At 35.8% G+C, this 19,594-nt stretch overlaps 1 protein-coding gene across 1 annotated transcript in view; it reads right to left on the bottom strand.

The window, feature by feature from the left end:
• Positions 1–19,594, bottom strand: part of LOC126356178 (hemocytin) — a 438,196-nt gene that overhangs the window by 241,071 nt on the left and 177,531 nt on the right. Inside the window, exons 28-33 of the mRNA XM_050006942.1 lie at positions 18,097–18,215; positions 14,175–14,305; positions 9,572–9,700; positions 7,939–8,098; positions 1,624–1,840; positions 258–444 (exon numbers count right to left, since the gene is read on the bottom strand). Of these exons, the coding sequence (XP_049862899.1) occupies positions 258–444; positions 1,624–1,840; positions 7,939–8,098; positions 9,572–9,700; positions 14,175–14,305; positions 18,097–18,215 (943 nt within the window). The remainder of the gene's footprint in view (positions 1–257; positions 445–1,623; positions 1,841–7,938; positions 8,099–9,571; positions 9,701–14,174; positions 14,306–18,096; positions 18,216–19,594) is intronic.

Here is a 19,594-nt window from a genome sequence, read left to right as displayed (position 1 = left end):
GTTAAAATAATTGTGTATTTTACACCGTCAAGGAGACTGGGGGTTTAGTGCAATAGAAAATGAGACACTGAGTCCAGAGCAGACAAGAGGGTCTAATACAAATCCTGCCCCCACTCCCACCTCCCACTATCATCTCTCCTACTCCTACAATCAATGATCAAGTGAGACAGAGAATTCTGGTATTCTACAATAATGGCCTGAAAATGGGACAATTTTACAGACTACAAGTAATGTTATTACTTTAAAACAGTACTTACCCCCACAGCTGCAATACAGTCTTATCTCATAATCCCTACAACCATCTTTGCAAACTAGGCCTTCTTCTAAGTTACATTTCACTTTCTCTCCAGTATCACTATGGTCAAGTTCACTGCCCACTGCACGGCATTCAATCTCAGTCACATTAGTTCTGCTGCAGATACCTTTCTGGCCATATACATTATCCTGGAAAAATTGGAAAATTAGCCTAATATTAGCCAAAGTATGAGACACATACAAGGAGTGTTCAAAAGAAAAGGTAAAAGACAACAGTGTGGTTGTAACTAAAGTCTTTATTCAAAAGTAATCATCAGGGACCTGAACATAACTATCCCACTGTTTCATAAGTTGAAGGATTCCCTGTTCCCAGAATTACTATGGCTGTGACAGGAGCCAGTCCTCCACTGCAGTCTTCAGTCTGACATCCAAGTTATAGCACTTCTTCCCTTTGAGATGTTTTTTTAGCAGACCAAACACAAGGAAGTTGCTAGGCAACATGTCCAGACTGTAGGGCAGATGCTCAAGCTGCTCCCATTCAAGCTTGGCAGTTACATTTTGTGTGACCTGGGTGGACATGCATTATCACAGAGCAGAAACACTCCCTCTGTGAGCAGCCCAGGCCATTTGCTCCTGATGGATTTGTGTATGCTACATAATGTCTTACAGGACACATCATTCTTAGTGGTTCTTGTGTATTTGAGGAATTCTACTACTTTCAGACCTTTAATGTTGAAAGAGACAGTGAGCATCACCTTGACTGCCAAGGGCACAGATTGGAAGGTAACAAAACATGTCTCCATTGTCTAGACACTTCAATACGTTATCTCAAAGCGGCATTTGCATATCTCAACCAGTCAGGTTGTTACCATGTTTAGTACCTTTTCGTATGAACACTCCTTATAATTAATGATAAAGAAGATTTTTACTTTACGTATATTATTTACAGTAAATTACTGTAGATTTATGATTATTGCAGACATGACTATACAATTATTTAAGTATAATAGAGGGAAACATTCCACGTGGGAAAAATATGACTAAAAACAAAGTTGATGTGACTTACCAAACAAAAGTGCTGGCAGGTTGATAGATACACAAACAAACACAAACATACACACAAAATTCAATCTTTCACAACCAACAGTTGCTTCCATAGAGTTGATTTTTTTAACTATCACTTCTGACTGAAAAAACCATCTATTTAATTTAATTAGTTGTATCAAAATGACTGGAAAGGATTTAACTGACTAAGGCCAACAGTTCTATCTACACTCTCTCTTCTAAGATAAATTACATCTTTTTCAGTACAATATACTTTAAATACAGCATATGATTTTAAAGCAGATACAGAAATATTACACTCACAGAGATGGTGTCAGGGATAGGCTCTTTATCATATGATTTGTCATCTGAAGGTGTAAAAGAGTTCAACCAGCTGCTCCAACCTGACTTGCATTCTGGAGCAGGTGCAGTTTTTGGCAGCCCAGTGGTTGGTGCAATGGTTGAAAAGGTTTGGTGTATTGGCTGCTCAGTGGTGTAACATGGCTCCCCTATGCATTTCTTCTGGTGATGTGAACAGAAGCTGCAAAAAACAACAGTTAGTCCAGAACATGAGTAAAATTCCGGCTCTAAAACAGCATAATATTTATTTTTCATTTTCTCAGAACTCAACTTTTTCTTTCTTTGTGTGGAATTACCCATCCCATTGTTCCATTTTATGAAGGTGCACTAAAAAGTAATGCCTTTGACTTTGTTATGTGAAATGCTTAAAGCTTTTTAAATAAAACAAATACTAACATTCAAAATCTTTATTCTTCATGTTTAAACATTTGCAGGCCTCTGCCACTAGAGGGCTCCAAATTCTAGTATGTAACATGGTTGTATGTAACATAACTATGTTGGTGTATTAAAAACTATCTGCTGTATTCAAGTTTCAAATTTGAAGAGGTCATTCGAAAAAGATGCACCCTCTACTTCAGCATGACAATGCTAGACCACACAGAAGTGCTGGAACATCTGCAACAATCCAACACCTTGAGTTCACAGTCAGTGATCATCCTCCATACAGTCCTGACTTGGTCCCATTTAATTTTTTACTGTTTCTGAAACTTAAATAACACCTTTAAGGACTTCACTTTGACACCAATGACACAGCGCAACCAGAGGGGAGGTTGTGGCTCCATCAACAAAGTAAAACATTCTACAGTCAGTGTTTGTTACCAGGGTGATTATGTTGAGAGATAAATATGTAGACATGAAGGACAGATATCTACAATGTTAATAACATTTCTTTTAGATAAAAAGCTTTACAAGTTTTCTCATAAAAAAACTGTAGCCATTACTTTTCAACTGTGCCCTTGTATCTTTTAAGTCTTCTGTACTTTCCCCATGTCTTCCTTGACTTCCATAATATATCTAATGTTGCTCTTACTGTTACATAATATCTCTATTATTATCCTGATGATACAGTTTTCTGGTGTCATGGTTAGCCCTTCTTCATGGTCATGCTCATTACTGGTAACATTTTCATGTTTCAATAGAATGTAATCTAAACTGTAAATTTTCCAGGTAATTTTTATTTTGCATGTTTTGACCATTCTTCTTTTTATTAGAGTATTCTTTCTATTTCTGCTGCGTTACTTGTTTTGAAAGTGGTTTCCCTTGCACATATTAATTCGCATTGTGTGACGATTTTGTAGTGTTTTAGTTCTATGGCTACTAAGAGGACTTTTATGATGTACATAATTTTACTGATAAATTGTGCTTTCATCAGTTCATTTATTCAAAAGCATAATATTTTAGAAAAGCACAAAGTATATAAACAAGTAGTAATAAGCCAAAATATAACCAACAAAAGATTAGTTTAAATATGTATGTATGTATGTATACAATTACCTGTCCTGTGTCCAAAATTAATGAAAAGCGATATTTGCACTCTGTGTATGCTTAATATTGTTGCAAAAACTATTAGAAAAGGGAGCTAACCAGTTCAAAGCACAGCAGTAATTTAAGTGTCTTGAAAGCTGGATATCCAGGAAAAGCACCAACAACCCCTGTTTTATCTCTTAGGAAGACATTTTTCCAAGCTCATACAATCTACAGGTTGGAAACAAGACCCATGAAAGCTTTCCACATTATGCAATCATGTGACATGCAAATGGAAAGAAAATACATCCAAAGATCCAGTATTACTGGTTTGTTTGCAACAAGCCCCTCTTCGAGTCCAGACTTGAAAAGTTATTTTTAGACAAAAGACAAGTACAGTGCTCATTGAACAGATGCGTAACAAGTAGTAATGTATTGTGAAAAGCGTTCAGTATTTACAGATACAGTGAAGTGATTCCTTTGAAAAATATAAAAAATACCATTGTAATCAAGGAAATAGTAAGCTACCATTAGTAGATAAACAACAGCTATTTAATGCACCTGTGGAGACAGGAACTGTCTTGGAAGTGGACTTGTTTCTTTCTAATTTGTCACATGAAGTTTATCTGGCATAAACACAAATAGCATTCAGCAGTACAGTGATAGATAATTGTTAACCCTTAGCTCTTCATGTCATCTTTTTGTCACACACTGTCCCAGATGCAGTCTGAGGGACCACTATATTTAAATGGCCAAAATAATGGATTCAGCAATTTCAGTGTAACAGTTCATATTTTACATAAAAGATTGTGCTCTTAACACACAAAAAATATATTCCAATAAATTTTAAAGTTAATTTAATTTTTATGAAAAAAAACACATTTAAACAGAAAACTGTACAACATGAACAGAATATTAAATGATAAATATCTTAAAAACAAAGATTCCAAGACTTACCAAGCGGGAAAGCGCTGGTAGATAGGCACAATGAATAAAACTCACAAACACACACACAGAATTTGAGCTTTCGCAACCGGCGACTGCTTCGTCAGGAAAGAGGGAAGGAAAAGGAAAGATGAAAGGATGTGGGTTTTAAGGGAGAGGGGCAAGGAGCCATTCCAATCCCGGGAGTGGAAAGACTCACCTTAGGGGGAAAAAAGGACAGGTATACACTCGCGCGCGCACACACACACACACACACACACACACACACACACACACACACACACATATCCATCCATACATACACAGACACAAGCAGACATATTTCAACAAAAAGAGAAAGTAAGATGATAGAGAATATTTCAAAATGCAACAGAGACAATAACAAATGTAATTGTTGGGTTCAAATTAATGATGATGTAAATAAAATAGAAAGAAACTTCCACATGGGAAAAATATCTTAAAAACAAAGATTCCAAGACTTACCAAGCGGGAAAGCGCCGGTAGATAGTCACAATGAATAAAACACACAAACACACACACAGAATTTGAGCTTTCGCAACCGGCGGCTGCTTCGTCAGGAAAGAGGGAAGGAAAAGGAAAGATGAAAGGATGTGTGTTTTAAGGGAGAGGGGCAAGGAGCCATTTCAATCCCGGGAGCGGAAAGACTCACCTTAGGGGGAAAAAAGGACAGGTATACACTCGCGCCCACACACACACACACACACACACACACACACACACATACACACACACACACACACACACACACACGCATATCCATACATATATACATACACAGACACAAGCAGACATATGATAATGTTACTACTGTGCAAATCAAATACCCTGCACTCAAAATTTTACTTTTTGCTTTATTTTTAATGGTTACTATTCATGTAATAATAAAAACATAAAAAATCCCATAAAATACTCAAAAAATGAAAATTAATCTAATACTTCTTAGGTGTTTACTTTCTTTCTCAGAGGTTTTCTTTGCACTTGCTGGAAATTTTTGTACAGATTTCAAGTCAGATTGGTTTCTTGCAACAACAGTACAATAAGACACCTTTTTCTTCTTTTTAGGGTCACAGGAGGAGCATGTTTTGCATTTTTCCAAATGTTCTGCAATAAATTGTACTCTCAGTTCTGCTACACCCAACAAGTATGGTGAAGGATGCATGAAGTTGAGGGGTATGTGATACTTGTTGTCTCACTCTTTATCTGTGGTGTCACCAATGAGCTTCTTCAACAATTAATGTGGTTCACCTGAGTATTGTCTTCGTAGGAATTGTGAAGGACAAACAATTCACCCCACTGATGTCTGACTTGCAGAAAAATAATACCACTGGCCATTGCTGGAAGAGACTTTGACAACCAACGATATTTATTTCAACCTAATGTATTTTTAGCAGATACTTTAGCTAAAAATTCAGTCTCAACACTTCTGACTTCATCACTTTAATTACTTGTTTCATTCTCGGATTTCACAGTTGGTAAAATAAATACTGTCTTCACTTTCACACTGTTTCTGTTCAATTTTGTTGTCACTATATGATCCAACATTGTTTCCTAAACTGTCCTCAAACCATTTTAAAACAGTATCCTCAAAGTCAGGGTCTGTAGCATGTAGATCTGGCTACTGAATCCAGAATGTAAAGTCACATGTGCAGTCGCAGAGACTGCTAGCATGAAAGAAGCAGTAGTAGTATAGGTCCACATATTATTCAAGCAGCCACTAACAAAGGAAACCATGAGAGCTTCGAGAAAGAAAACTACACAATACACAATGCTGTAGTCTTCTACCGCACCACTATGCATTACCAACCGAGTAACCGTCTGTGAGACCACAGCTGGGACATTAAGGGTTAATAAGGTAAACAGATTAAGTTCCTATAATTTAATTCCTTATGAAAACTATGTAACACTATAAAAGATACTCCATCAGTCTGTTTTAAACACACAGCTACCTTGATGTTCCCATTAGTCAGTGACATGAAAGAGGTCACAGCCATTGTCAAACTGCTGAGGTCATCTTCTATGTCAGAATCCATAAATGCACCCCTTGAGCAATCTTTCTGGAATGGTTATGTGACTGAATGGGCTGCAGCCTACAGCCAATACTTGGCTTACATCGATGCTACTGTTATCTTCTCACTGTACCTCTATTTGAGATCACTGCTACAGAATTCTTGTAAATGGTTTGCTCTATGGTTGTGTATTTGTCAAGCTGGTATTGGAATTGTTGCAACATACTGGTCTTGTTTGGAACATTACTGCATCAGATTGCTCTTTAACCTATGCTGAACTTACTGCTTAAAACATATCACTGTAAGAGGCTGTATCTGTTCATCTGGAGCTTCTAATGCATAGCTTTAAAAAAATTGAATAAAAATGAGCAGCCAATCATACACATATTCTCTAAATGTGTAGTGTCATCAGCTATATTAAAACTCATATTTTGCCAATGAATGTGATACTTAATTAAGTTTTTCTGTAAGTCAACTGTACGAAAATGTATGCCTCAGTTAACTCAGGTTACCCTTTTGCATAATTGTCAGCAGATGATTACACTGACTTCTGTGACAAAAAAATTCTACACATTATTACACTTACTTCTCAGTAAGCTACATGAAACAGAACTAAAGGATATGGCCACTTTGGACATAAATGGATTAATGGTACACTACCCTTCCACATGTTAGGGATAGGCATTGATGAGATATTTAATGCTAATCTTTTTCCCTAACCATAGACATTGTGGTGCTGCTGCTGCTAATGATTTCAACAGTTTTGCTATGTCCCTTGGTGTCCCAGATGAACTTAACATGTAGTAATTTTCCGTCTGGTGTCAGATTCCGAATAACTGAAACATTTAAGACATGTGCCAACTTCTCCATATAGCTCCTTTTTCAGTAAAACATGATAATTTTTTTTTCAGCATAATTAGGGAAGCACTAGTAGGCTGCCAACAAAACATGTTGCTCGCAATTTAGCTCTGCAACCCACTCTGGAGGAAGCCAGGCTTGATCAGTGTTACATTGCACCTCATACAGCAGTGACAGACAGTGCTCCCAAACAACAGAACATGTAAATTTAACCAAAGAGCTAATGTTTGTACACAAATGAATCAGACTGAAATAGCAAAAGATTGGCAAAAACATTCTTCTTGAAATATTGGGAAAATCCTTTTTATCAATATGAATTGAAACATAAGGAATTTTTTTTTTTTGTATATCATCACTCATTAGTTGCAGAAGGTGCATAGATGATAGGCATACTCTTTAGTTTCTCTTGCTAATGTAATATACTGCCAATGAAGGTTATAGGCAATAAATTAAATACATCTAGTGCAGTAATATACTCTTACCCAAACATCCTACAGCACAAAGCTCACTACTTTGAAGTGAATCACTTCACATCTATTCTGGTGATCATTTTGCCAAATCAGATTCATTTAAGAAGTACATAAAGTTATGCTTGCTACCAGTACTTGATCTGTGATGGTACACAACAGTATGTTGTATCAGTACCTCTGACAAGAAAAGTTCAGAACCGCAGATTCTGAGATGTCGTATGATACAGGTTTTGCTATGGTTGAATCAATGGAAAGCAGGTGTTGTGTTCACAATTTTAAAAAGTTCAGAAAAGCTTTAAAATAATGTTTTTAGAAGTCCAAATTTCAAAATCACTCTTCCTGGAAGGTTACAGTAGCAGACCCAACCTCTTTTTTTTTCACAAATCAAGCATGTTTGCCATACCCTGTACATGTTAAGGATGGGCCTGACATTCAGCACGCTGCACTATAATGTGCCCATTCAAATAAAATAACACCACAATGTATCAACAATTATAAGCAGAATATGTGATTACCATCGATGACAGGCATCTTCTTCCATCAAATCTCCCTCATAGTAGGTAGCCTGTGCTGTCTGAATACAGACTGGAGGCTTGCATTTGTTAACAGTAACACACTCTAAGGCTGTAACGTTTGAGTATACTTCATTATCTGGACATTTCTTGGCTTCACAACCTGGATGAACACATTGTGGGGTTATTAAAATAAACTTTTAGTAAAATAAAGATAAACAGTCAGCAGCAAATACTGAAGGGATGAAGCTACCAGAAACTCATGTTTGGAGCTAATTATTTAATCTATCTAAAGAGGGGAAAAGGTGAAATAAGTGAGATTTTACAAAGGATCAAATGCTAATTCTCCTAGGATCAAGGAAGGGAAAGCAGAATACAATGGGATGGGAAATATAAATAATCACATTTTTCTTTAATGACGTGGTAACCAGAACTGTTATTGTACTTTGTGAACAAATTATTCTGCAACATACAGGAACAATAGCTCACTAAAGTATGATTAATGAATTTACTGAATTCTGAGAAATTAACTGAATACATCTACCTTGTTTAACATACTTTCTGTTCTTTACAGCAACAAGTCAATAAAACTGAAAACTGAATTTTTGAGCATATGATATGTACCCATACCAAAAATGCACTGAAAGTGTGTGTCTTTTGGTATTAACATGTGATTAATAGTGTAAAAATATTTTAGAATCTCATCAAGACAGCCAGAATGAAAGCTATAATATTCCTTAGACACACAAGACAGTTAAAACAGATAAAGTGATTCACACAGGTGACAAATAGAGGGTGAGCTAATATGAAAGCTTGTAGCTGAAGAACAAAAAAGTATAACATGCTAAAAAAAAAATCCCTGTGTATGAAAGAAACACAATGTCATAAGAATGTGTGCTTCTATCATTGTAGGTGGATAGACAACTCGCTGTCTTCCTGTAGTTTCTTTAGTCGCTGTCTTTAAGAGAACACACTCAAAGCTTGAAATTCAGTATTGTATATCATACAATTCTCTCTACTGCATATTAGCCACTTTGGATCAATAAAACATTTAATACTCTTGCATGAGTTGTTTATTCACAATTATAATTAATAAAAAAAGTAGGCAGGAAGTTAATTGTATAAAAATGTCAATTCATTTGTCAAAACTATAAAAACATGAGACAGATGGTCCATCATTACTTAAACTCAAGGAACAAAATTCTCCATACACATTTAAACAAACACTAAAAAGAGCAAGATATAATCTTAGCTTTCAGACCTATTTGTTCTTTCCTCAGGTAGGAAATAAGGGTAGGTTGGAGATGGTTATAAAAGGAATGTAGCAACATCAAACATTAATATATTTAACTGAAATAAAGAATATTTCACCAGCAATATACGTACATGAGACAATGGGCAACACGTTACAGATGTATCTCTCACACTAACTGAAGTAATAGTTTATTTTGAGAGAAAATAATAAAGCTTTTCTATTTTTCATATAGTGAGTATGTCAGATATTGAAAGGTGCACACTTATATTTCATCTATAGAACAAATCAGGCCTGTATGTCATTAAAAAAAATGTACACCTTCATAAGTTTTAGAAAGTATTTCAGCAAACTTTGATCTCAATCCGCACATTTGCTACTCACCTTCAACACAATGATCCTTACTGCACATTCTTGTAATTGTCTCATATTTGAGAATGTTGTCACATGTCTTCTTGGGGCAGGTAGTTACACAAGGTCTGTATTCAGAACAGCGTTCATCGCACTGCAAGGCTGTAAAGTTATCTGCCATTATACAAACTGTCTACAGTTTTAAGATTAAACAAATAAAAAGGTGAGAGATAGTAAACAGATACAATATATGAAATGTTGCACCATTCATTATGTTATCTTCATACAAACTGAATTTCTGTAGTAACTGAATTGATCATGTTGTTAACTGACCATAAAAAGCTTAGCAGAATATGATATGCCTTTATTTGTTTATTTATTTGTCCATGAGACCTTTTTGGTACATAAATATATATAAGATGTTGGACATCATTTAACACGATAATGTTTCTATCATTTTAACACCATTAATTGCTTACGGTTATACTATTTATTATTGGTACATTACTTGTATTTGCTCAGTGGTTCCAATATTACTATGATTGCAGTGGATAAGACTGGTACAATATTATTCATAATGGCACATTATTATTTATCAAAATACTCTTTCGTACTGTAAAAGCAATGATCAATTAGATATGCCTTCACTGCAGCTTTGAACCTCGATATGTTGTTTATTGATTGTATGTTACTTAGTAGTTTCCTGAATAACTTTTTTCAAAGGTGCAGAACTCCATTTTGGCAGAGCTTAATTTTTGTGTGGTGCATATGGAGATCCATTTTTTGCCTTGTTGTGAGTGTGTGCATATTCATTTTTGAGGAGACTGCGGGAGTTTCAGTTGCTTACTGCTGTATGAATACTATGGTTTCATATACATGAAGCATGGAAGTGGGAGGATTTGCAGTTTTCTGAAGAGTGGCTCACAATATTTTCTGTGTTTGGCACCTTATATGATTCTTATGACTCTTCTTTGAATTCTAAATAGCTTAATGGCAATTAGAGGAGCTCCCCAGGAAATGACTCCACATTTCAGGATTGATTGGGCATTGCACAGCACACACTTTTTCAGCAGTCTTTGTTACAGCAGCTTTCAAGGATACTCATCACATTGTAAGATGTGTTCAATTTTTTGCTGATACAGTCAATATGAGTTTCCCCTAGTAACTTTGTCAGGTCAACTCTATGTACAGCTTTCTTTGAAAACTGGATATTTATAGTTTGCGGAACCTTTCCTTTACATTACCAAAGTTGATTGCTAAAAGTTTACATTCATTAATGATTAATATAAGGTATGTGAACCATTCTGCTATGCTACCCATTGTCTTTCTTATGTTTTCTTGTAGTAGGTTTTCTGATTTAGCAATAATGAGAAAGCTTGTGCTGTCAGCAAACTGGTAAGCATTTTGACACTACATTTGCTTGTAGGTCATTTACATATAGGAGGAACAGTGCTGGACCTAGTACTGGCCCTTGGGGATATTCCATATTTCATGTCTTGGTAATCTGAGCAATGGTTTGTAATTTCTTGCAGTCAACTTGTTGTATTTCCACTGTTTGTTTCCATCTGCAGAGGTATGACCTGATCCAGTCATCAGGTATGCTTCTGATGTCTAGTTGATGTGATTTCTGTAGGAGTGCTTCATGATCTGTAATATCAAATGCTTTTGACAAGTCAAGGCATACATCAGTGATCTATTTGCCACTGTCCACTTTCTGGTAAATTTCATTTAGGAATTCATAGATAGCACTGTCAGTTGAGCGGTTCTTTCTAAACCTGTGTTGTGCTGTGGATAGAATTTGATATTTTCCCATAAAGGCTGTAAGTCTTTTGTGGTAGACCTTCTCTAGAATTTTTGAGAATCCAGATAACAGGGCAATTTCCCTGTAATTGCCAACTTCTTCCGTGTTTCCTTTTTTGTAGACTTCCTTCAATTTTGTAATTTCTAGACAAGAAGAGAAAGTCCCTGATGCCGGTGAACTATGCATAAATATGATAGTGGTTTTACAATGAGTTGACTACACTTTTTGATTATGTTATCAGGTATACCACTTACTCCAGAGGACTGTTTTTAAGGTTTTTATGATGGTCAGGATTCCTTCTTCATTTGTTGGGTACATGACTTGCAATTGAGGCACCAAGACTGTTTAGTGTCCTGTGGGCCCTCATCATAAGATCTTTCAGGTGTACCAACCAAGTTAAGTTTTTGATTTAAAATGAAGTTAAAATTCTCATCATAGTTTTGAAACCACATATACAGTTCTCCAAATACTACTGTGGTTACTATAAAGCTGACAGTAACATTTAAACTGATAAAAATTGTCACTCATGACAAAAAATTAAAACTGTCTTTCTTTGTTCATAGACCAGTCTCAAAATATTCAAGTATAGCTGAAGTTTGATAGCTGCCAGATTATGGTATCTACAACAAAAACAAATTTATTTCTGGGGAACAAAATTCTTGGACTAATTCTTTCTGCAAAAAATTCAATGAACATTCAAACAGAACTGAACTGGTGGAATTGGCATTTGCTACCTATTCACCTTCTTTTTTATGATGCTGAAATAACACATCAATTAATTTAAAGGCTTTATGCCTAAAAAACTGGCCCTCTTGTAGCTACATCTTTTCATAAGTTGAGTAACCATCTTTCTCTCAATAGCTATCATTGATTTGCATTTGCCAGATCTCTTTCTCATGAAATTCCATGCTGTGATATTTTACTGAATTTAGGAAATCTTGTGATACAGTGAATACCTGATTCTCCAAAGAATTTAACTCCCATGTGTAAGACAGCTTGTAATGCCTGATTAGTTTACAAATGAGTTAATGTATTATGTATTTATGGCAAACACGTAAGCAGGAAAAAGCTCAGGAAAGGTTTTAAATAATGTTTAAAGTTAGTTGCAAGTCATTAAATGAACTCATTAAGTAACACTGGGTGACTATAGTATGGATAATGCACACTCAATTTTAAGCAATAGCAAGTTTCTCACACATCTCAATGTTAATGTCATCATATTTCCTAAACTATGTGACACTGTACAATGACATAATTTTGCAGTTACGTTCAGTGGTGTATGTGGATACTTTCTGAAAACTGTGTTGCAAATAGAATTGGTAGTACAGAAGTAACAAAGTAAAATATCATGTCTGAGGCTGAAGTTTTACTGCAACAGTGAAAATGTAGTTAAGTGATAATTTTTTTCCTTTTTTGTGGGGGGTGTCAATGAGGAACATTTTCATAAAGGCTTGAAATTATGTGTAAAGTTTCTTGGGAATGGGTAATTAATGTCATTCTCAAATACTGGGTGTGTCAAGTCTGGGCATTTGCACACCATCGGTTATGCTGCCTCAAGACGAACACACAGTTTCTAACTGTAATATTTGCTTTGTTGTGTGAAAATTTTAACATAATATTACACCTATATTGAAAATCAAATTTTTGTCGCCCCTGGAGGCCACTAGACAAGCAGCCTGAAATTGATACTGGGCTCCATGACATACACTTAGTAATTTAGATTCCTTCCTCCTGTCTGCAAGCAATGTAACTTTTAGGTGAGGTATTCAATGAGGCCATTTTATGTGGCTTTACATTCCCAAAATGAGTCAGTTATTTATAAAGGTCTTCGAGATCCTTCAGGGAAAGAGTGTTACAGGCTTTCAGATAAAAGTGAGCAGTGAGCTCCAGTTTTTCAATATGCATTCTGAAAATTATACAACGACCTGCAGTTTGGTGCAGTCACAGTTATTAATGGTAACCTATGGCCTAATATACATTGTGTATGCTGTATCACTCAAAAATACATGCTGATTCATGGTCTAAACTGTTGATGTCTTTGGTAACAGTGGGCACTTAACTAAGGTGATTATATATGTATTGATGACTGGTCATAAAATTCTCATGGATAAAGTGGTGTGCATGTACATAGTTCAAGTCTGTAGTGTTTTTGTATCACTGTCAAATCGGATTATAGCAAATAGTGGATGTTCTCAATGGCATCAGGTAAATTCAGTCAACATTAGCACCAAAGTGATGTTAGTGTGGTTTTGTTCTTACCATGCCACCATGATTATTGACAAAATGCCAGAGGGAGTTGCAGCTGGTCAGAGGTGACATTGTGAAAACATTAACTAGTCATTGACATTATGTCACTGCTTGCAGCATGCATCGTTAATCTGAAGATGAAAATACTGTTGAGATAGAATACAATATTACTGAAAATACGACAGGAACATTACATCATGCTTGCAGCATGTTCCTTTTGTCCGAGAATGATTACTGGTTGGTCAAAAGCAGTTATCAATTTAAAAATAACAGAACGTAATCAGTCACTTTATTTACATTGACAGTGTGTAATTTTTTTCCATTGTGGAAATTTTTACAACAGACTACTGGAAAAGATGGATAAAATCTTCTCAGGTACTGTAAAACATCTATTAGTGTCAGGTAATGGTACTAAAAATGTGAGTCTAACCTTGAATTTGAAGCAGCTACTGCACTGAGAAATACAATTAATGCAACACACAATAAGTGCAAGAGAGAGAGAGAGAGAGAGAGAGAGAGAGAGAGAGAGAGAGAGAGAGAGAGAGAGACACTGACTGACAGACAAACAGACGGAGCACATTAACTTACGACACAACTGCTGCGTCCTCCATTTTACAGGCACACCGTGAATGTTGCATTCATGAGCATAAGCTGCCAGAGCTGTACACAAACAGTCACAATCTCCTCCCTGATCACAAGCACAAGAGTCAAAGATACACCTAGAAAAAATTTTTGGATTATAAGTCACAATTCAAAATTTAATCACAGTTTAGAAATAGAAGAAACTTCTTCACCTAGCTGTTATTTCCTTCTATGTATTTCTTACTTAATTGCTTCCACTTTCATTATGTCTGTTACCATGTCTCCACTTTATTTATTTCTTTTTTTATGTATGCACACCTAGCTTCTACTTTATATCTCATCACTTTTTTTACTTATGTATTCTCACTTCCCTATGTGATTCACCTGTCAGCTTCAGGACATGCCCTAGTTACACCTGTACATTATACTAATAATATTTTCTTAATATGAGAAAGAAGGTAGTACAAAATACATAATAAAATAAGGTCATAACATAACTAAATACTTAATTTACATATGTGTGCTTACTATCTAGCTATCTATACTAGGAATAAAATAATAATTCTCAGTTGCTTTGTTTTGCAAATTGTTTCATACATTTTGTTAATCATAGTAATTAAGTGCATTAAAACAATAAACAATGGGAGCTACAAAATATACTAATATCAGATACAGGGGAAAAAATTAATCTTTGTTTAAAGTTACACAATTAGTATTTGGTGTGATTACATCCCCTCCTCATAAAATGGCAGCAATTCCATTCCAACTGGTGCATATGTATCAGACAGTCTTTTTGGTTGATGACATATGGCACTAATGGCTACAGGAAATAGAAAATTATCAGTCATACTATATAGGAGTGAAATATGGGGATAGAAGACAAGCTGTGGATGTGCATTTCTCAGGAGATCAACCAGCTATACACATTCAGACAGCATAAGTAGTACAGCAATCAGTTGAGAATTGAAAATTAAATGTATTACTGAACATATTAAGGGGGGACATAAAGAAACAGAGAGACCATGTAAAAATAAAAGATACCAGATGAATAGACCAGAAAAACAAATAATCAAATGCCATAAAGGAAAACAAAATTGAAGGTCTGTTAAGACTACAATCAGTTTCGCTTTAGAACAGGCTTGGGCACCAGGGAGGCAGGTCTCATGTTGTGGCTGATAATGGAAGCAAGACTGAAAAAAAATCAAGGCATGTTCATGTGATTTGTTGATCTGAAAAAAAGCATTAAACAATGTAAAATTATGCAAGACGTTCAAAATTCTGAGAAAAATAGGGGCAAGCCAAAGGGAAAGACAGATAATATACAATATGTATGAGGACCAAGAAAGAATGATAAGAATGGAAGATGAAGAATGAAGTACTTGGATTAAAAAGGTTGTTGGCCAGAGAAGCAGTCTTTTGCCCCTACTGTTGAATCTATGCATTGAAGAAGCAATCATGGAATTAAAAGAAAGATTGGAGAGTGGGATTAAAATTCAAGGTGAAAGGATATCAATGATGGGATTTGCTGACAACATTGCTATCGTCAGTGAGAGTGAAGAAGAATTACAGGATATGTTGAATGGAGTGAACAGTCTAATGAGTACAGAATACGAACAGAGAGTAAATGAAAGAAAGACAAAAGTAATGAGAAATAGCAGAAATGAGAACAATGATAAACTAAACATCAGAATTGGGGAGCATGAAGTAGATGGTGTTAAGGAATTCTGCTACCTAGGCAGCAAAATAAATCATGATGAACAGAGCAAGGAGGATATAAAAAAAAAAGCAGACTAGCTCTGTCAATGGGGGCATTCCTGAATAAGAGAAGTCTACTAGCATCAAACATAGGTCTTAACTTGAGGAAGAAATTTCTGAGGAAGTACCTTTTGCAGTATAGCTAATCAAACACCGAAGAAAAAAAAAAAATTGTTTCCTGAGAATTTTAGATGTGAGGGGGAAGATGATGTCAAATAGTTCCTGATAAATTAATGGTGAGCTGCAAAAGCAGCAGTTTAACCACAGTTTTTAAACATCATCAGTAATTTATTTCTAATAATATTCATATAATTAACACACTTTGAGATATGAAGTATCTTAAAATTTGTGATTTATAAAAGTCAATAAAATTCAATTTCAATGCTAGGTTAAAAACAAAGAATTATCTGAGATTTTATGAAATTCCTGAAATTTTCCAGATTTTTCCAGATAAAATGAAATTCCCTGAGAATTCCAAGTTTTCCAGACAAATTGTCACCCTGGTTTGGAGCACAGCATTGTATGGTAATGAAACATGGACTGTTGGAAAAACAGTCAAAAGGGAATTGAAGCATTCAAGTTGTGTTGCTACAGGAAAACGTTGAAAATTAGGCGGACTGATAAGTTAAAAAATGACGAGGTTCTCCACATAATCAGCAAAAAAAAGGAGACTATGGGAAAGTAATGACAAGAAAAAAGGGCAGAAGGAAAAGACATCTGTTAAGACATAATGGAATTTCAGTGGCACTAGAGGGAGCAGTAGAGGATAAAATCTGTAGAGGAAGATAGAGACTGGAATGCATCCAGCAAATAATGGAGATGTAGGTTGCAACTGCTACTCTGAGATGTAAAGGTTCTCATGGGAGAGAAATTTGTGGAAGAAAAACGTAACATCTGAGAGAAGGTGAAGAAGTTATTTGTCATATCCCCTTTCTTAAGAGGTGGATCTTTCTATTAAATGTAACAGTGTTTACACACTTATTACTGTTTAGAACACAATACACTCTTTTGTAAAATTGTTCCTTTCATTACAAAACTTAAGCTCAGAAGTCATGAACTAAAGAGTGTTAAACATGTAAGATTAGAATAGAAAAAGGGCCAAATTGCTCTCAGGACAAAAACAAAATGCTACAAGAATCATAAATAATTGTAGTATCTATCTGATGAAGAAGTTCTTAAACCTACTATTATTTATTCAAGACACATGTGTGGTGTCACCGTCAGACACCACACTTACTAGGTGGTAGCCTTTAAATTGGCCGCGGTCCAGTATTATACGTCGGACCCGTGTGTCGCCACTATCAGTGATTGCAGACTGAGCACTGCCACACGGCAGGTCTAGGGAGACTTCCTAGCACTCACCCCAGTTGTACAGCTAACTTTGCTAGTGATGGTTCACTGACTTCTATGCTCTCATTTGCCGAGACGATAGTTAGCATAGCCTTCAGCTACGTTATTTGCTATGACCTAGCAAGGCGCCAGTATTTGTACTATTGATATTGTGAATCATGTACCATAAAGAGCGACGTTCTCCATTAATGGATTGAAGTTAAGTGTACCACCAGCTATGTCTGTTTTTCTCAATTCTAATTCCATTGTCATGTTCCAGACCTCCCGCCAGCCTGCGTGAGCTAAAACGCGTGCATTTTGGCCTCCTCAGTAACCCTGTGTTGGCTCTCCTGCCAACCACAACAACATGAACAGTGAGAATACTGTGAAAATGCACATACTGCAAGAGCATTTTCCAAATAGAAATATTGCAAAATCATCCACTCGGAACACAAAAAGCCAAAACTGAAGCTGCTAGAAGCCCTTGAAATCAACAAACATTTGGCAAAAGCACTATCCAAAGAGCATATTAACTCCTCTTTGCTGAGCTTCTCTCATTTCTTTACACTTCTCACATGTTCTGTCCCATCTCACTAGTCTCATTTCTTTTTGTATATATTTTCTTATAATTTACAATGCATACAAAATTGCTTGATATTTTGTTGTCTTCCACAGTTCTCTAGAGTTATGTGTAATCCTTTAAACTTACATGAACTTGCACTATCCCTTATGATATTCAATACAGCTTACTGCAGTCATACAATTCATAAAATAAAAACTATATAATAATATCTACTTTGCATGCACTTACAGAAAGAGCAATGAGCAAATAATTCTAACTCACCTGTGTAGATAGGGTTCAAAAGGCACTTCAGAATGGCAGCTGCGGAAAACTTCAGACTTTAGTACACTACACTTCTGAACTGCCCATATTTCTCGTTCTGGGTGTTTTTTGCATGCATCCTACATGAAAAACACATTTGACTAGTCTCAAAAAGAAACTTTATGTGGCAACAAATTACCATAAAAGTAAAGATTTGGGTTTTTAATCAACTATTAAGATTGGAATAACGACAGTGCTCTGAGAAGGAGAAACTGCTACTCACTTATAATGGACATGTTGAGTTGCAGACAGTCACAACAAAAAGACTGCTATACATGTGAGCTTTTGGCCAAAAGACTGTCTTATAATGTAGAAAACACATGCACAAACATTCACTCAAGCACAACTGAAACACCTCAAACATACATGACCACAGTCTCTGGCCACTGAGGCCACACCTCCAGCCTCAGCGCCCAGAGACAGTGGTTGTGCCTGTGAGTTGTGCTTGTGTGTGTGTGTGTGTGTGTGTGTGTGTGTGTGTGTGTGTGTGCGTGCGTGCGTGCGTGCGTGCGTGCGTGTGTGTGTGTTTTAAAGGTTTTTTGTCGAAAAGCTCACATGTATAGCAGTCTTTTTAATCACATTACCCATTTAAAAAACTGTTCACAACATGGTCACTCAAGAGTATATTTTTAATGTTTTTATGTAGATAAATTATACAGAAATACCAACCTTCTAATCACAGTCTTCACTGATGTCATTGTTAACTTCTCTACTACCATCTGTTTAATCTCTGTCAGTATTTTCATAACTCCCCTCCCAAAGTATGTTGTTCTCATAACCATCCAGGGTTTGGACATATAGCATTTCAACTTTTTGATGAAAGAATCTGGTGACATTGTGTGCCATGAAGAGAAAATGAACTAATGCATAAGGCTGACTCACAGATTTTTAATCTTGCCAGATAGAATGAGTGCATCATCCCCTTATAAAAGCCATTTGGTGCAGTGTTTCCAGAGATGGCCTTTATAAGGCTAGTTTACAACATTAAGTATCTGCAGTTTGGAGATACTTGCTTATTGAAGACTAAGTCAGTCTTCAATGTAGCAATTTCATTCTTTACTTCAGATGTGAGATGTCCTGTAAAAATCTCCACCACTAAAATAGCAGCATACTAGGTCTGTCTTTATAATCTGATGAGTTTTTCAGTAAATTATTTTGGTAGTCACTGTGCTAGTGAAGTACTTCATCATACAGAGAGGCCACTTTTACTTATAAACTTGTAATACCAACTGATACTGCCACAAAATTGTATCTGAGGAATGTTCACAATCTTTGGAATCTCCAAGGCCTTGAAATGGATTATTTGTTAAGAGTAAGTATCCCATCTTCTTTTACCTTTAATGAAGGACTGAAACATAGCCTCAAATTCAAGCTACTTTTCAGCTTTTGCATCTCTGTACGATTTTTTTTGAGGAAACATGTTTCCAGCTTATTCTTCAATGCAGCACACTAGAGCCTT

Source organism: Schistocerca gregaria, chromosome 3 (genome assembly GCF_023897955.1).
Source record: "Schistocerca gregaria isolate iqSchGreg1 chromosome 3, iqSchGreg1.2, whole genome shotgun sequence".
Lineage (NCBI taxonomy): Eukaryota > Metazoa > Arthropoda > Insecta > Orthoptera > Acrididae > Schistocerca > Schistocerca gregaria.
Note: the sequence above shows the minus strand (reverse complement) of the source record. Positions and strands in the feature narration are given on the sequence as shown.